General features: G+C 47.5%; 1 protein-coding gene and 1 pseudogene across 33 annotated transcripts in view; both read left to right on the top strand.

Moving 5' to 3' along the window:
* Nucleotides 1-7385: 7385 nt before the first annotated feature.
* On the top strand, nt 7386-8943 carry LOC715131 (poly(rC)-binding protein 2 pseudogene; annotated as a pseudogene).
* An 8058-nt stretch (nt 8944-17001) lies between these two features.
* GPATCH8 (G-patch domain containing 8) overlaps nt 17002-18094 on the top strand; it is a 107386-nt gene continuing 106293 nt past the window's right edge. For all 33 annotated transcript variants that reach the window (XM_077971912.1, XM_028836591.2, XM_077971928.1 and 30 more), the window contains exon 1: nt 17002-17072. In XM_077971912.1, the coding sequence (XP_077828038.1) occupies nt 17028-17072 (45 nt within the window). In that variant the 5' untranslated portion in view covers nt 17002-17027. The remainder of the gene's footprint in view (nt 17073-18094) is intronic.

Genomic DNA, 18094 nt, shown 5'->3' with positions numbered 1-18094 from the left:
GGCCACTGCACTCCAGTATGGGCAAGAGTGCCAGACTCCGCCTCAAAAAAAAAAAAAAAAAAAAAATGTTTTAACATATGACAATGAGTGTCAATTAAGGTATTAAAAAAAAAGAAAGAGGACAGACTTGCCTTACCATGGTGCGACCTCTGCTCTCTGCAGCCCCAGCCTCAGGTGATCCTTCCACCTCAGGCTCCCTCGTAGCTGGGACTACAGGTGCTGTACCACCACCCTCAGCTAATATTTTTGTATTTTTTTTGTAGAGACAGGGTTCACTATGTTGCCCAGGCTGGTCTCAAACTCCTGGACTCAAGTGATCCACCCTCCTCGGCCTCCCAAAGAGCTGGGATTACAGGCTTGAGCCACCTGGCCTGGCTGAAATTCTAATATATAACGCAGGGGTTTGTTCAGTTAAGTGGCAAAAGAATAAAAATGATTTTCCCAAAGCTGGATTTCCAAAAGGAAGAAAATAAAAGTAGAGCTTTACTTATACCATATGCAAAAATAAACTCCAGATGGATCAAAAATTTAAATGTAAAAACTAAATGCATAAAATCTAATGAAAATCTAGAAGCTTGCATGTACAACATACAAGAGTGGGAAAATATTAACCAAGATTGAAAATCCAGAAGCTACAACAGGAAAAAAAAAAAGGGGATATAAATATTTCACTGTATAAAAGTTAAAACATTTTGGGGGCGGAAAAACAGAACATAAATACAGGCATTAGGAAAATGTTCTTTTAAAAAGGAAAATAGCAGATTTAGAAAAAAGTTGTAATGCAGGTGGCAAGACAAGGGTTAACAGCTGTACTATACAGAAAGATCTTACAAGTTAACAAGAAAAAGACAAACACTTCACAGAACAATGGTGAAGTCATGGATAGAGGACTCACGGAAAAACAATTATTAAAAAAGACTCAGGCCGGGAGCTGTGGCTCATGCCTGTAATCCCAGCACTTTGGGAAGCCAAGGCAGGCAGAGCATGAGGTCAGGAGATCCAGACCATCCTGGCTAACACAGTGAAATCCCCTGTCTACTAAAAATACAAAAAATTAGCCAGGCGTGGGGGCATGTGCCTGTAATCGCAGCTACTCGGGAGGCTGAGGCAGGGGAATCACTTCAACCCAGAAGGCGGAGGTTGCAGTGAGCTGAGATTGCGTCACTGCACTACAGCCTGAGCGACAGAGACTCCATCTCAAACAACAACAACAGCAGCAGCAAAGAAACACACACACACACACACATCTACTGTTCAACTGAGCAATCTTACTCTTTGAAATCTATCCCATGGAAATAAAACCACCCATCCACAGGGATAGGTGTGCAGTATAAGGATGCTCAGTGTAGGATTAGTTAGTTGCAGAACACTGAAAACAGTAAATGCCCATCAGCAAATGGTTGAATAAATGGTTAACAGCCATTCAGTGAAATATTATGCAGTCTTTAAAAAGGGAACTGAGGGCCAGGCACAGTGGCTCACGCCTGTAATCCCAGCACTTTGGGAGGCTGAGGCAGGCAGATCACCTGAGGTCAGGAGTTTGAGACCAGCCTAGCCAATATGGTGAAACCCTGTCTCTACTAAAAATACAAAAATTAGCTGGGCGTGGTGGCATGCACCTGTAGTCCCAGCTACTCGGGAGGCTGAGGCAGGAGAATTGCTTGAACCCAGGAGGTGGAGGTTGCAGTGAGCTGAGATCGCACCACTGCATTCCGGCCTGGGCCACAGAGTGAGACTCCGTCTCAAAAACAAAAAAACAAAACAAAACAAAAAAGAAGGGAGCTGTAGAGCTGTATCAATTGTCTTGGAGGAATATTTAGGAGGTATTGTTGAGAAAGAAAAGCAAGAAGCAAAAAGTGTGAATAATGTGATCCTGTTTTTTGAAAACTAACAACAAATCCCCTATATTTCATGTACATACATATGTGTGTATATATATGATTATATGAGCATTAAAAAAATGAATGAATACAAACTGGGTAGTGGATGTGGGTTACCTGGTTAGGAGAGAAGGAGAGGAAAAAAAGTTTAAAAACAAGATTAGGCCAGGCGCAGCGGCTCATTTCTGTAATCCTAGCACTTTGGGAGGCTGAGGCGGGTGGATCACGAGGTCAAGAGATTGAGACCATCCTGGCCAACATGGTGAAAGCCCGTCTCTACTGAAAATACAAGAATTAGCTGGGCGTGGTGGCGCATGCCTGTAGTCCCAGCTACTCAGGAGGCTGAGGCAGGAGAATCGCTTGAACCTGGGAGTCAGAGGTTGCAGTGAGCCAAGATTATGCCACTGCACTCCAGCCTGGTGACAGAGAGAGACTCTGTCTCAAAAAAAAAGAAGAAGAAGAAGAAGAAGAGAAGACGACTAGGTTTGGTGTGGTGGCTCATGCCTGTAATCCTAGCATTTTGGAAGGCCAAGGTGGGCAGACTACTTGAGCCCAGGAGTTTGAAACAAGCCTGGGCAACATGGTGAAACCCTGTCTCTACAAAAAATAAAAATAAAAAACTTAGCCGAGCATGGTGTCATGTGCTTGTAGTCCCAGCTACTCAGGAGGCTGAGGTGGGAGGATCACTTGAGCCCAGGAGTTTGAAACTGCAGTGAGCCATGATCGTGTCACTGCACTCCAGCCTGGGTGACAGAGGAAGACCCTGTCTTTAAAACAAACGAACGGCCGGGCGCGGTGGCTCAAGCCTGTAATCCCAGCACTTTGGGAGGCCGAGACGGGCGGATCACGAGGTCAGGAGATCGAGACCATCCTGGTTAACACGGTGAAACCCCGTCTCTACTAAAAAATACAAAAAATTAGCCGGGCGCGGTGGTGGGCGCCTGTAGTCCCAGCTACTCGGGAGGCTGAGGCAGGAGAATGGCGTGAACCCGGGAGGCGGAGCTTGCAGTGAGCTGAGATCCGGCCACTGCACTCCAGCCCGGGCGACAGAGCGAGACTCTGTCTCAAAAAAAAAAAAAAAAAAAAAACAAAAAAAAAAACAAACGAACAAAACACTGCTTTAAAAAGTTTGGAAGAGGCCGGGCGCGGTGGCTCATGCCTGTAATCCCAGCACTTTGGGAGGCCAAGGCGGGCGGATCACAAGGTCAGGAGATCGAGACCATGGTGAAACTCCATCTCTACTAAAAACACAGACTATTAGCCGGGCGCAGTGGCAGGTGCCTGTAGTCCCAGCTACTGGGGAGGCTGAGGCAGGAGAATGGCGTGAACCCGGGAGGCGGAGCTTGCAGTGAGCCAAGATCACGCCACTGCACTCCAGCCTGGGTGACAGAGCAAGACTCCGGCTCAAAAAAAAAAAAATTTTTTTAAATAAAAAGTTTGGAAGATAGAATAACGCTTAATGTGTTTAGGTAAAATTGTTTGTGCTGATATGTAGAAAAATTGTTTTAAAAGAATAAAATAGTGAAAAATCTAGTTCAGACCTTCATCACCTCTTATTAGTCTTCCCCTGTTAAGGAGAGTCAGACCTCAGTCCACACTGAACCCCTTACAGACTCTTTTTTTTTTTTTTTTGAGACAGAGTCTCGCTCTGTCGCCCAGGCTGGAGTGCAGTGGCGTGATCTCGGCTCACTGCAACCTCCACCTCCCAGGTTCAAGCGATTCTCCTGCCTCAGCCTCCCGAGTAGCTGGGACTACAGGCATGTGCCACCACATCCAGGTAAATTTTTATATTTTTAGTAGAGACGAGGTTTCACTGTGTTAGCCAGGCTGGTCTCGATCTCCTGACCTCATGATCTGCCTGCTTCGTCATCCCAAAATTCTGGGATTACAGGCGTGAGCCACCGCGCCCAGCCTAATTTTTTTTTGAGACAGGATCTCATTGTTACCCAGGCTGGAGGGCAATGGCTTGAACGTGGTTCACTGCAGCCTCGACCTCCTGGTCTGAAGTGATTCTCCTACTTCAGCCTCCTGAGTAGCTGAAACCAATGGGGTGCATGCCACCTTATCCATCTAATTTTTAAAGGACAAAAAAATTCACCACTGGCTAGGCAGGACCCCCCGTGGTGGGGAGCCAGTCTGCTAAACTGTCTTAGAGGATGTTCTTTAGCACATTCCTTCTTTTACTCGTCAAATATTTATCATGTGCCTAGTCTGAATCAGCCCTGCTCTAGATCACATTGCTTGAGACAATTTTTGAGACAGTGAGATCCTGTCTCAAAAAAAAAAATTAGCCAAGCATGTTGGCACACAATTGTAGTCCCAGTTACTAGAGAGGCTGAGGCAGGAGGATCACTTGAGCACAGGAATTCAGGGCAGGAGTGAGCTAGATGTAGAGTCAGAGTCTCCACAAAAAGCAACTCTCCTGCCTTGCTCTCCCAAAGTGCTGGGATTACAGTCGTGAGCCACCATACCCAGCTAATTTTTTAAATTTTCTTGTAGAGAGGAGGTTCTCAACATTTTGCCCAGGCTGGTCTTGAACTCCTGGCCTCAGGTGATCCTTGCCTCAGCATCCCAAAGTGCTGGGATTAAAGGTGTGAGCCACCATGCCTGGCCAAAATGCAATTCCTGAAACCCTATCAAATTTGTCCACCACCCACTCAACCTTACCAATCTCAGTAAATGACCCCAAATCCAGCCTGGTTCCTCACACCTGGAACCTGGAAGTCATTCTTAATTCTACCCTTTTCCTCATTCTCAACATCTAATCCATTATCTTCTTGCCAAGTTGTCTGCAAAATATACCTTAAACTTCCCTTCTATTTATGTTGCCACCTTCCATCATGTCTCATGGAAATTACTGTAACAGAATCTTCTCTGGTCTCCCCACTTCCATTCTTGCCTCCTTACACTCCATACTCCACACACAGGCAGTGGTGAGTCTCTTGAAAATGTAAATAAGATCAAATTGCTTCTTTTCTATAAATCTGTCAAAGCTCTAACTCTTTTTTTTTTTTTTTTTTTTTTTTGAGATGGAGTCTTGCTCTGTCATCCAGACTGGCGTACAGTGGCACGATCTTGGCTCACTACAACCTCTACCTCCTGGGTTCAAGTGATTTTCCTGCCTCAGCCTCCCAAGTAGTTGGGATTACAGGCACGCGCCACCACACCAAGCTAATTTTTTTTTTATTTTTAGTAGAGATAAAGTTTCACCATGTTGGCCAGGCTGGTCTTGAACTCCTAACCTCAAGTGATCCGCCCGCCTCAGCCTCCAAAAGTGCTGGGATTACAGGTGTGAGCCACTGGGCCTGGCTAGCTCTAACTCCTTATGGTTACTTCAAGGCCCTCCTCAGTGAGCTGGCCCCTGCCTCCCTTTCCACTTCACCTCAAGATATTCTCCCCCTGCCCCTTCTTGCTGTGCCTCTAACCAGGACTGGCAACATAATATGTGGGGCCCAGTGAAAAAGAAGTTGTGGGACCCTCCATCAAAAATTATTAAGAATTATGGCGGGTGCAGGGGCTCACACCTGTAATCCCAGCACTGGGATGCCGAGGTAGGTGGATCACTTGAGGTTAGGAGTTTGAGACCAGGTTGGCCAACATGGTGAAACTCCATCTCTACTAAAAATACGAAAATTAGCCGGATGTGGCAGTGTGTGCCTGTAGTCCCAGCTACTTGGGAGGCTGAGGTGGGAGAATTGCTTGAACCCAGGAGGTAGAGGTTACAATGAGCCAAGATCACACCACTGTACTCCACCCTGAGCAACAGAGCGAGACTCTGTCTCAAAACAAACAAACAAACAAAAAAACCTAAGAATTTCTAGATGTCTGTGGCAGAGCATGAAACTAAGCGAGGGGCTCTTCTGAGTGTGGAGCCTGTACAAGTGGCCCTGCCTCTCGCCTGGCCTGGGCTGTGCCTCTGTCTGGAGCACTATGCCCCAGTTTATAACATCGAGCTCTTGGTTCAAATGTCACCTGGTCCAGAGGTCTCGCCTGACCGTTGCTTAATTTAAAGCAGCCTCATACAGTTCCTCTGTGTCACATCACCCCACACTGTCTTCTTAGCACCTCGCCCTGCTTGAAATGATCTCATTTATTTACTCATATATTGTCTGTCTCCTTACCTGCTCCCCCAGTCAGAACACAAACTCCATGAGAACAAGAACCTTTCCCGCCAGGCTCACCTCTGGTGTCTTTAGCATCTAGAGTAGGGCTGATTTGGACTAGGCACATGATAAATATTTGATGAATAAAGGAAGGAATGTGCTAAAGAATGTACTCCAAGACACCGGTCCAGCATATTGGCTACCTACCACAGGGTGTCCTGTATGGCCAGTGGTGAATTTTTTTTTTCCTTTGAAAAATGCTCCTGGCTGGGCGCAGGGGCTCACGCCTGTAATCCCAGTACTTTGGGAAGCCGAGGTGGGTGGATCATTTGAGTTTAGGAGTTCTGGGCCAGCCTGGCCAGCCTGGGAAAACCCTGTCTCTACTAAAAACACAAAAATTAGCCGGGCATGGTGGTGTATGCCTGTAATCCCAGCTACTCGGGAGGCTGAGGCAGGAGAATCACTAGAACCCAGGAGGTGGAGGTTTCAGTGAGGCAGAGGTTTCTTTTTTTTTTTTTTTTTTTGAGACGGAGTCTCGCTCTGTCGCCCAGGCTGGAGTGCAGTGGCGCGATCTCGGCTCACTGCAAGCTCCGCCTCCTGGGTTTACGCCATTCTCCTGCCTCAGCCTCCTGAGTAGCTGGGACTACAGGCGCCTGCCACCGCGCCCGGCTAATTTTTTGTATTTTTAGTAGAGACGGGGTTTCACCGTGGTCTCGATCTCCTGACCTTGTGATCCGCCCACCTCGGCCTCCCAAAGTGCTGGGATTACAGGCGTGAGCCACCGCGCCCGGCCTGTGGCAGAGGTTTCAGTGAGCCGAGGTCGCGCCACTGCACTCCAGCCTGGGTGACAGAGTGAGACTACATCAAACAAAGCAAAACAACAACAACAACAAAAATGGATTATAAATCAGGAAAAAAAATCTATGAATCCACAGTGATATTCTAAAATGGTAGGTGGCAAGGAGAGAAAGTTCTTCTTTATAGCATTCCTACTAATAATTGTAGAAGAAATAATAGAATTAAAGAATCATGATTTTGTAACCACTGTTTGTAACAACAATTCAGGCAAGGACTATCAGTGGATAATAAAACTTTTGTAATTCCAGCACATTGGGAGTTCAAGGCAGGAGGATCACTTGAATCTAGGAGTTTGAGACCAGCCCAGGCAACATAGTGAGACCCTGTCTCTACAAAAAATAAAAATAAAAGGCCAGACCAGCAAAGGCAGCAGCCGGAGCAGCCGCAGCCTGCGCCCTCACCCCCTCCGCCCTCCACCAACCCCGGGGTCTCTTTCCCTCTTCCTCCTCCTCCTCTTCCTCCACCCCCTACTCCCTCCTCTGCCCGTCCGAGGGGCCCCCCTCGCCTTCCCGCCGCCCCATTGTTCCACCCCCGGCCTCCTGCCCTTCCCCTTCCCGCCCGCTCCCCTTTTCCCCTCAGTCGCCTTGCGCCTGCAGTTTTTGGCTTTCACCCCCTACCAGTGACCAAAGACTTGACCACTCAAAGTCCAGCACCCCAGAACACTGCTCGACATGGACACCGGTGTGATTGAAGATGGATTAAATGTCACTCTCACCATCCGGCTACTTATGCATGGAAAGGAAGTTGGCAGTATCATTGGAAAGAAAGGAGAATCAGTTAAGAAGATGCGCGAGGAGAGGGGTGCACGTATCAACATCTCAGAAGGGAATTGTCCTGAGAGAATTATCACTTTGGCTGGACCCACTAATGCCATCTTCAAAGCCTTTGCTATGATCATTGACAAACTGGAAGAGGACATAAGCAGCTCTATGACCAATAGTACAGCTGCCAGTAGACCCCCGGTCACCTGAGGCTGATGGTCCCTGCTAGTCAGTGAGCCTCTCTCATTGGAAAAGGTGGTTGCAAGATCAAGGAAATATGAGAGAGTACAGGGGCTCAGGTCCAGGTGGCAGGGGATATGCTACCTAACTGAACTGAGCAGGCCATCACTATTGCTGGCATTCCGCAATCCATCATTGAGTGTGTCAAACAGATCTGCGTGGTCATGTTGGAGTCCCCACCAAAGGGTGTGACCATCCTGTACCGGCCCAAGCTGTCCAGCTCTCCGGTCATCTTTGCAGGTGGTCAGGACAGGTACAGCACAGGCAGCAACAGTGCGAGCTTTCCTCACACCACCCCGTCCATGTGTGTCAACCCTGACCTGGAGGGACCACCTCTAGAGGCCTATAGCATTCAAGGACAGTATGCCATTCCACAGCCAGATTTGACCAAGCTGCACCAGTTGGCAATGCAACAGTCTCATTGTCTCATTTTCCCATGACGCATGGCAACACCGGATTCAGTGCAGGTTTGGAGGCATCTGCGCAGACTACTTCTCATGAACTCACCATTCCAAACGATTTGATTGGCTGCATAATTGGGCGTCAAGGTGCCAAAATCAATGAGATTCGTCAGATGTCTGGGGCGCAGATCAAAATTGCGAACCCAGGGGAAGGATAGGCAGGTTACTGTCACTGGATCTGCTGCCAGCATTAGCCTGGCTCAATATCTAATCAATGTCAGGCTTTCCTCGGAGACGGGTGGCATGGGGAGCAGCTAGAACAATGCAGATTCATCCATAATCCCTTTCTGCTGTTCACCACCACCCATGATCCATCTGTGTAGTTTCTGAACAGTCAGCGATTCCAGGTTTTAAATAGTTTGTAAATTTTCAGTTTCTACATATTTTATCATCCACTTGTGAATTTTTAATTAAAGCATTTTAATTCCTTTCTCTGTTCAGCTGTTGATGCTGAGATCCATATTTAGTTTTATAAGCTTCTTCCTGTTTTTTCTTTTTTTTGTTGTTGGTTTTTTGTTTTGTTTTTTTGGCTCATGAATTTTTCTGTTTGTCATGGAAATGTAAGAGTGGAATATTAATACATTTCAGTTTAGTTCTGTAATGTCAGGAATTTTTCAAAAAAATTAAAAGATGGACTGGAGCTTTTTCTTTGTGAATAGAAAAATAAATAAATAAATAAATAAATAAATAAATAAATAAATAAAAATTGGCTTTGCATGGTGGCAGGCACCTATAATCCTAGTTACTTGGGAGGCTGAAGTGGGAGGATTGCCTGAGACCAGGAGTTCAAGGCTACAGTGAATTATGATGGTGCCACTGCACTCTAGCCTGGGCAACAGAGTGAAACCCTGTCTTTAAAACAAGTAATTGACGGGGTACAGTGGCTCACGACTGTAATCCCAGCATTTTGGGAGGCCAAGAAAGGCAGATCATTTGAGACTGGGAGTTCAAGAGCAGCCTGACCAACATGGTGAAACACTGTCTCTACTAAAAATACCAAAAAATTAGCTGGGCATGGTGATGCATGCCTGTAGTCCCACCTACTCGGGAGGCTGAGGCAGGAGAATCGCTTGAACCTGAGAAGTGGAGGTTGCAGCGAGCCGAGATCACACCACTGCACTCTAGCCTGGGAGACAGAGTGAGACTCCATCTCAAAAACAGTAAATAAATAAAACAATCAAAACTCCACAAAAACTGTTGAAAAATAAGATATTCACATGGTCTCAAAGTATCATCTTTTACAAGGGAGCAGTCTGGCTGACAAGACAGTAACCAATAAATGAAACTCGACATCACTAATAATGAGGACAGTTGATACCATGTGCCTCCTCATGTTGTGCTCTGAGAAGAATACAGCACCACCTAATTAGTATTCTTGTAAAATGTTTCAACTGAATCTAGTCGTTCTCCTAGCCTCAACCTCCCAGGCTCAAATTATCCTCCCACTTCAGCCTCTCAAGCAGCTGGGACTACAGGTGCATGCCACCACACCCGGCTAATTTATTTTATTTTTTTGTAGAGACAGGGTCTTACTATGTTGCCCACGTTGGTCTTGATTTTCTTTTTTCTTTAGAGACAGGGTCTTGTTCTGTCTCCCAGGCTGGGGGAGTGCTATGGTGGGATCATAGCTCACTGCAACTTCGAACTCCTGTGCTCAAGTGATCCTCTGGCCTCAGTCTCCCGAAGTGCTGGGATTAGAGGTGTGAGCCACTGTGCCTAGCTGACAGGTGCTTTTTGTGACAGATGTTGAGTTTAAAATCCAGGTTTACCTGATGGCAATGTCTTGGTTTATAAACCCTAGAATAAATCTTTTCCTCTTCATCTTTGTGTCTTCTGTAGCACTTCAACCATAACACTGAATATATGTTTCTGTAATTGTTTTGCTCTAAAACATCCTGCAGTGGCTTCCAGAGAAAATTTCCTTGAGGGCTTGCAGGTTAAAAAAAATGTCATTTTTCCCTCTCATAGTTGATTAATGGTTTGGCTGGGTATAGATTTCTAGTTTGGTGTATTACTGCCCAGTCTTTTCTCTGGAGAAACCCAACATCATTCCTATTCCCAATCCTTCATATGTGACCTACTTTTCCTCTCTGGAAGCCTTTAGGAGGTTCTCTTTGTCCCACGTGCCCTGAAATTTCACAATGCTGTGCCTGGTAGCAAATTCTTTTTCATCCATTGTTTTGAGATCTCTCAATTTAGAACTCAGGCCCTTAGTACTAGAAGATGTTCACACATTATTTAATATACTTTTTAAAAAATTGTTTTCAATTCCTTTTTTGTTTGTTTGTTTTTAAGGGATAGGGTCTCACTATGTTGCCCAGACTGGAGTGCAGTGGCTATTCACAGTCATGATCATCACACACTACAGTCTCAAACTCCTGGGCTTAAGCTATCCTCCTCCTTCAGTCTCCCCAGTAGCTGGGATACAGGCATGCTCCACCATGCCCAGTTTTTTATTTTATTTTATTTATTAATTTATTTTCAGATGGAGTCTCGCTCTGTTGCTCAGGTTGGAGTGCAATGGCACAATCTCTGCTCATGGCAACCTCTGCCTCCCAGGTTCAAGCAATCCTCCTGTCCCAGCCCCCCTAGTAGCTGGGATTACAGGCATCCACCACCACGCCCAGCTAATTTTTGTATTTTTAGTAGAGACAAGGTTTCACTATGTTGGCCAGGCTGGTCTCCAACTCCTGACCTCAGGTGATCCACCTGCCTTGGCCTCCCAAAGTGCTGGGATTCCAGGCGCCCGGCCACCATGCCCAGCTTTTTAATATGCTTTTCTTCCATTTTCCCTTGTTATTTCTGTAAATCCTACTATTCAGATATTGAATTGATGCTGACACGTTCTTTTTTTTTTTCTTTTTTTTTGAGACGGAGTCTTGCTCTGTTGCCCAGGCTGGAGCGCAGTGGCGCCATCTCGGCTCACTGCAAGCTCCGCCTCCCGGAATCATGCCATTCTCCTGCCTCAGCCTCCGGAGTAGCTGGGACTACAGACGCCTGCCACTATGCCCGGCTAATTTTTTCGTTGTTTTTTTTTTATTATACTTTAAGTTCTAGGGTACATGTGCACAACGTGCAGGTTTGTTACATATGTATACTTGTGCCATGTTGGTGTGCTGCACCCATCAACTCGTCAGCACCCATCAACTCATCACTTACATCAGGTATAACTCCCAATGCCATCCCTCCCCCCTTCCCCCCCCCCCTCATATTTTTAGTAGAGACGGGGTTTCACCTTGTTAGCCAGGACGGTCTTGATCTCCTGACATTGTGATCCGCCCGCCTTGGCCTCTGAAAGTCCTGGGATTATAGGCGTGAGCCACCGTGCCCGGCCGATGCTGACATTTTCTTATTCATTCTTTCCCATTTTCCACCTCATCCATTCAGTGAATATTTAGTGCCTACTATGTGCCAGTCATTAGTCTAGGTGCTGGGGAGATAGAAAAACAAAACTAAGAAAAATCTCTGACCTCATAGAGTTTATATTACATACTAGAAAGTGGTAAGTACTTTTGGGCTGAGCAAGGTGGCTCATGCCTGTAATCCCAGCACTTTGGGAGGCCGAGGAGGGTGGATCATCTTAGCTCAGGAGTTCGAGACCAGCCTGGCCAAGATGGCGAAACCCCATCTTCACTAAAAGCACAAAAACTAGGCTGGCGTAGTGGTGCTCACCTTTAATTCCAGCTACTTGCGAGGCTGAGGCAGGAGAATTGCTTGAACCTGGGAGGTGGAGGTTGCAGTGAGCCGAGATCACACCACTGCAATCCAGCCTGGGCAACAAGAGTGAAACTCCATCTCAAAAGAAAAAGAAAAAAAGAAATAACTTTTTGCCAGGCACGGTGGCTTATACCTGTAATCCCAGCACCTTGGGAGGCCGAGGCAGGTGGATCACTTGAGGTCAGGAGTTGGAGACCAGCCTGGACAACATGGTGAAACCCTGTCTCTACTAAAAATACAAAAGTTAGCCAGGCGTGGTGGTGGGCACCTGTAATCTCAGCTACTCGGGAGGCTGAGGCAGAGAACTGCTTGAACCCAGGAGGTGGAGGTTGCAGTGAGCCGAGATTGCGCCACTGCACTCCAGCCTGGGCAACAGAGTGAAACTCCATTTCATAAAAAAAAAAACCAAAGTACTTTTTGAATAAAGACTAGAAGACAAAGGGGTAAGCCAAGGAGACATAGAAGAATGATAAGCAGAAAGAACAGCAAATACATAAGCCCATAGATGGGGCAGGCTGAGGCAGGAACAGGCTTGATGGGATCAAGGTACAGCCAAGGGGCCAGTATGTCCAGAGAGAAGGGAAACAGAGAGAGAAAGATGAGTTCTGAAAGGTGGGGTGGTATGAGGTGAACTTTATATTGTGAGTGATGTGGAAAGTCACTGTGTGTTGAATCAGGGAACAAATGTGATCTGACTGACCCTTAACAGATCACCAGAGCTCCTTTGTAGCATGTATGCTGCCAGGCTAGAGGCAGAACACGTAATAGCTACTGCAATAATTCAGGAGAAAGTAAAGGTGGTTTAGACCAGGGTGTCTTTTTACTCTGTTTTCTGTGTGATTTCCCGAGTAGCTGGGACCACAGACGCGCGCCACCCTGTCTGGCTAATTTTTCTTTTTCTTTTTTTTTTTTTTGGCAGATGGAGTGTCGCTCTTGTCACCCAGGCTGGAGTGCAGTAACGTGACCTCAGCTCACTGCAACCTCTGCCTCTCAGATTCAAATCATTCTCCTGCCTCAGCCTCCCAAGTAGCTGCGATTACAGGTACTTGCCAGCACACTTGGATAATTTTTGTATTTTTAGTAGAGATGAGGTTTCACCATGTTGGCCAGGCTGGTCTCCAACTCCTGACCTCAAGTGATAGACCTGCGTTGGCCTCCCAAAGCGCTGGGATTACAGGCATGAGCCACTGCTCCCAGCCCCAAAAGTTCTTTCTTTCTTTTCTTTTTTTTTGAGATGGAATCTTGCTGTCACCCAATTCCCCTGCCTCAGCCTCCCGAGTAGCTGGGATTATAGGCACATGCCACCACGCCCGGCTAATTTTTTTGTATTTTTAGTAAAGACGAGGTTTCACCACGTTGGCCAGACTGGTCTCAAACTCCAGACCTCAGCCAATCTGCCTGCTTCAGCCTCAGCCTCCCAAAGTGCTGGGATTACAGGACTTGTAATCCACTTGTGAGCCACTGTGCCCGGCCAAAGTTCTTTCTTAAACTCAATATCCTTTTTTCTTTTTGGCATCCCATGCCCCTTGATGGGATGTGTTCCCTTGTACCCTGTGGATATAGATAATTCTTTTGATGGTTTCTTCTATTCATTATCTCTGGTTCCTCTGAAATTTTTGGGGAGGGGGGCTGTTGCTGTCATCATAACCCACTGCAGCCTCCAACTCCTGGGCTGGCTGAAGCAATCCTCTTGCCTCAGCCTCCCGAGTAGCTGGGACCACAGGTGCATGCCACCACGCCTAGTTTTAAAATTCTTTTGTAGAGATGGGGTCTTACTATGATGCCCAGGCTGGGGGTGTTTCTATCTTTCCTGTTACAGGTTCCCTTCAAATGTCTGATAATCTTTGGCTATCTGTTCATAACAAGGCACTAAAAAGCTGAGTGAAAGGTCTATGTGGATGGGGCTTCCTGAATGATGGACTTCTCTGTGGAGTATTTGGACACGAACATGATCTTTATGTAGGAAGACACCTCCCTACCCTCACTCCCATTGTTGGTACAGGAAGGTTTTTCTTCCCTAAGCTAGTCAATTTTCTTTTCTTTTCTTTTTTTTTTTTTTTGAGATGGAGTCTTGCTCTGTCGCCCAGGCTGGAGTGCAGTGGCAGGATCTCAGCTCACTGCAAGCTCCGCCTCCCGGGTTCACACCATTCTCCTGCCTCAGCCTCCCGAGTAGCTGGGACTACAGGGGCCCGCCACCTCGCCCGGCTAGTTTTTTGTATTTTTTAGTAGAGACGGGGTTTCACCGTGTTAGCCAGGATGGTGTCAATCTCCTGACCTCGTGATCCGCCCGTCTCGGCCTCCTAAAGTGCTGGGATTACAGGCTTGAGCCACCGTGCCCAGCCAAGCTAGTCAATTTTCTAGAGAGTGTTCCTACGCTCTTTTGTTGAAGTCAGACTCTCTGACCAGAACGGAGGCTTTACCATATCCTCCCATTTTCAGCATGGTTGCTCCTTCTCACCTATAAAGTCCAGTCTCTCTGGTTCAGCCTTTCCAGAGGGAAAACCTCCAGTTTGCTACCTGGGTGGGAAAAGAGACATCGAGTCATCAGTGTCACCAGGGGCTTCCACTTCCTGAGCCTTTCTGATGTACTTTAGCATTGATCAACTTCTTTCCTGTCTTCTACTCCGTGACTTCTTTTTCTCCACTCTACTAAAGTCATTTCCATTTATCTATGCTCTCTGGCCTCCAAAATGTTGACATCTGTTGCCTCCCATTGTCTCTTCTCCAGGTCTCTTTGTCTATGTGACTTTATGCACTTCTTACTCCTTTGCTCTCATTTCAGTGGGCTTTTGAGAGGGAGAAGAGGTCAGAGTGGTGTGTATCCCCGTGATTCAATCTTTCACGCTACCCTAAAGTCTCTTTACAATGTTTGAACCAGGCGTGGTGTCTCACGCCTGTAATCGCAGCACTTTGTGCTTTGTTTTTTTTTGTTTTTATTTTTTTTTTTTTTTGTTTTTTTTGAGATGGAGTCTCTCTCTGTCACCCAGGCTAGAGTGCAGTGGTGCGATCTCGGCTCACTGCAACCTCTGCCTCCTGGGTTCAAGAGATTCTCCTGCCTCGGCCTCCCAAATAGCTGGGATTACAGGTGCGTGCCACCACGACCGGCTAATTTTTGTATTTTTGTAGAGATGGGGTTTCACCATTGCTGGCCAGGCTGGTCTTGATCTCCTGACCTGAGGATCCGCCTGCCTCGGCCTCCCAATGTGCTGGGATTACAGGCGTAAGCCACCCCACCCGGCCAATCGCAGCACTTTGGGAGGTTGAGGTGGGCAGATCACAACGTCAGGAGTTCGAGACCAGCCTGGCCAACATGGCGAAACCCGGTCTCCACTAAAAATATATATTTAAAAAAAAAAAAAAAAAAAAAAAAAGGCCCGGCGTGGTGGCTCTCGCCTGTAATCCCAGCACTTTGGGAGGCCGAGGCAGGTGGATCCCGAGGTCAGGTGATCAAGACCATCCTGGCTAACACGGTGAAACCCCGTCTCTACTAAAAATACAAAAATTTAGCCGGGTGTGGTGGCGGGCGCCTGTGGTCCCAGCTACTCGGGAGGCTGAGGCAGGAGAATGGCGTGAACCCGGGAGGCGGAGCTTGCAGTGAGCTGAGATCACGCCACTGCACTGCAGCCTGGGTGACAGAGTGAGACTCCGTCTCAAAAAACAAACAAACAAACAAACAAAAAGCTGGGCTTGGTGGCGGGCGCCTGTAATTCCAGCTACTATGGAGGCTGAGGCAGGAGAATCTCTTGAATCTGGGAGGCGGAGGTTGCAGTGAGCCAAGATGGCGCCACTGTACTCTGGCAATAGTGCAAGACTCCGTCTCAAAAAAAAAAAAAAAAACCCCACAATGTTTGAATTCTGTGTGCCCTGCCTCCCCTTAGGTGGAAGTGTAGGCTGAAGCATGGGTGAGGCAAAGGGTAACAACTAGAAAATACATATCCTTCCTCAAAAAATTACATTCCATTTGACTCTTTCAGGGCAAGGTAAGAGCCATTTTTCCATTGTGTGATTTCTGTCAACTACTCTTTTCAAAAGGAGGAAGTCCTACCACCCTTCTATGTGTTTATGTATTTTGGCTAAGAGTGCTGGAGCGCTGGGTGAGGTCCTCAAAAGGGATGGAAAAATCTGAATCTTAACTCACAGTCAGCGCTAGACAGGAGCAGCAGAGATTACTGAATCCAGCTTCCTTATTGTATAAAAAGGAAACTGAAGCCCAGAGAGCTTTAGTCGATTTGGATCAACTTCGGTCCCTTGAGAAATACTTTTCTCAAAGGATGGCTAGATATCAAGCTCCTTGCAGTCTTTGGGCCTTTGGGTCTAATGTTCCCTATGCCCCAATGCTGTGGGCTCCTCGCTGTGCCTCGGGTCAAAGGTCCCTTCAGAGACTGTCCCTCTCAGCACTGCGGCCAGTTTTACTTTTTTGTGGCACTTATTGATATTTAAAAATATTTATTCTACGAGTTATGTGACTTCTTCCACTGGAATGAAATCCCCATAAGAGACCATTCCTGTCTCGTTCACCGTTGAATCCTCAGGGTGAGCTGAGATTCGAAACAAAGTAGTATGGCTCTAAAGTCGCGCTTTAGGCCCAACATTATGCTTCCAAAAATTTAGTAAAGACGATGGACTTCTGCGCACACGGGGAAGCGACAGTGAGAAAAGATACCCGGAAGTGAGCCACAGCAAAACATCCAGACTCGTCCGCACGGTGCCCCTTCTGACCTTTCCCTCCGGAAGCTTTCGCGGCTCTTGGGCGGGAGTGCGCACGCGCGGCCACCGGGGTCGCTCCGGGTCGCGCGCGGAGCAGGGGCTGGAGGGAAGGGTCAGCCTCCAGGGCTGGCAGGCGCCTGCGCTGCGGGGCTCCAGTCAGGACGCGCATTCTCGCTCCCTCCCTCGGCTGCGCGCGCCCGGTGGGCGTGGGAGGAGGCGGGGAACCGGGGAGGGGCGGGTGTCGCAGGAGGGAAGGAGCGAACCGGAGAGCGTCGTCCTGAGAGGAGTGAAGGCGGCAAAATGGCGGACCGCTTCTCCCGCTTCAACGAGGACCGAGACTTTCAGGTAAACACGGGCGTCGCCGAGGATGCGGGGAAGGCGCTGGTCTAGCCCAGAATGTCCTTCATCTCCGGCTCCCAGCCCTCTTTCCTTCCAGGTTTTGCTCCGACTTGCGAATTGGCTCTCTCTTCTCCCGTCTCTGCTTTCTCAAGAGGCCTCCCGGCTTGAGGGAGGCCGCATCTCCTCTCACGCGCATTCTCTACCCCTGAAACTCAGGCCGCGGGGCTTGCGGCTTCCGCCTGTTTGGCGTCGGATTTGGGAACCGGGCCTGGGAGCTCTGTGGGGGGCTGTGCCCTCCGGGTCTGCCCGGCCTGTGCCGGCAAAGGGCTGGCTCCCAGGGGACCAGAGGGGTGGTTGGGTTGGGCTGGGAGGACTTGGGGGCGAGTGTTGCTGAGGCCAAGGCTTCCGAACCCCGGGATTTTGCTCTCACGGATCCTTTTGGGGTCCTTCTCTTTTCTTTTTTCACTGTGATGAATCAGTTGCTTTCATTGTCTGTTTTTCCTTTTCCTTACCTGGGAAAAGGTTGCATTCGTTATCAGACGCCTTATTGGTTAGTCATACATTAAGATTTCCCGGGACATAAGTGTTGCTGCTGTTATTAGGCTGTTAATTGGGCTTGGAAAACAGTAAGTTACTGGACTATGATCCGATGTGAGCCTAACCTCAAATCCTATCTCGAAAGATTTGTAAGAAGCGTAATGATAATGGACCTTCCACGCGTGGGGTCACTAGTGCCAAAAGCTTGATTTTTCTTTTTTCAATTGCAAATGTTGGTATGGTAAAATGCCCTTACGATGGCAAGCTCTATTGAGTAAAAAATAAAGGCCAAATTAGAATAACTCGTTTTTTCGTTGTTGAAAATACCTTGCTGTTGAAATTGTTACCGCGGAAATCTCGACGACTAAAAGGGATTTAGTAGAGATTGGCTATTTCTAGGTAAAATACATCCGTAGAGTCTCAAAAAAAACCTCTGCATTACTACCGCATATCCTGGCAACTGCAATTTGGGTCAGGGGATGAATCTCAGA

This window comes from Macaca mulatta, chromosome 16, assembly GCF_049350105.2.
Source record: "Macaca mulatta isolate MMU2019108-1 chromosome 16, T2T-MMU8v2.0, whole genome shotgun sequence".
Taxonomy (NCBI): domain Eukaryota; kingdom Metazoa; phylum Chordata; class Mammalia; order Primates; family Cercopithecidae; genus Macaca; species Macaca mulatta.
The sequence above is the reverse complement of the archived record's forward strand: the minus strand, read 5'-3'. Positions and strand labels throughout refer to the sequence as shown.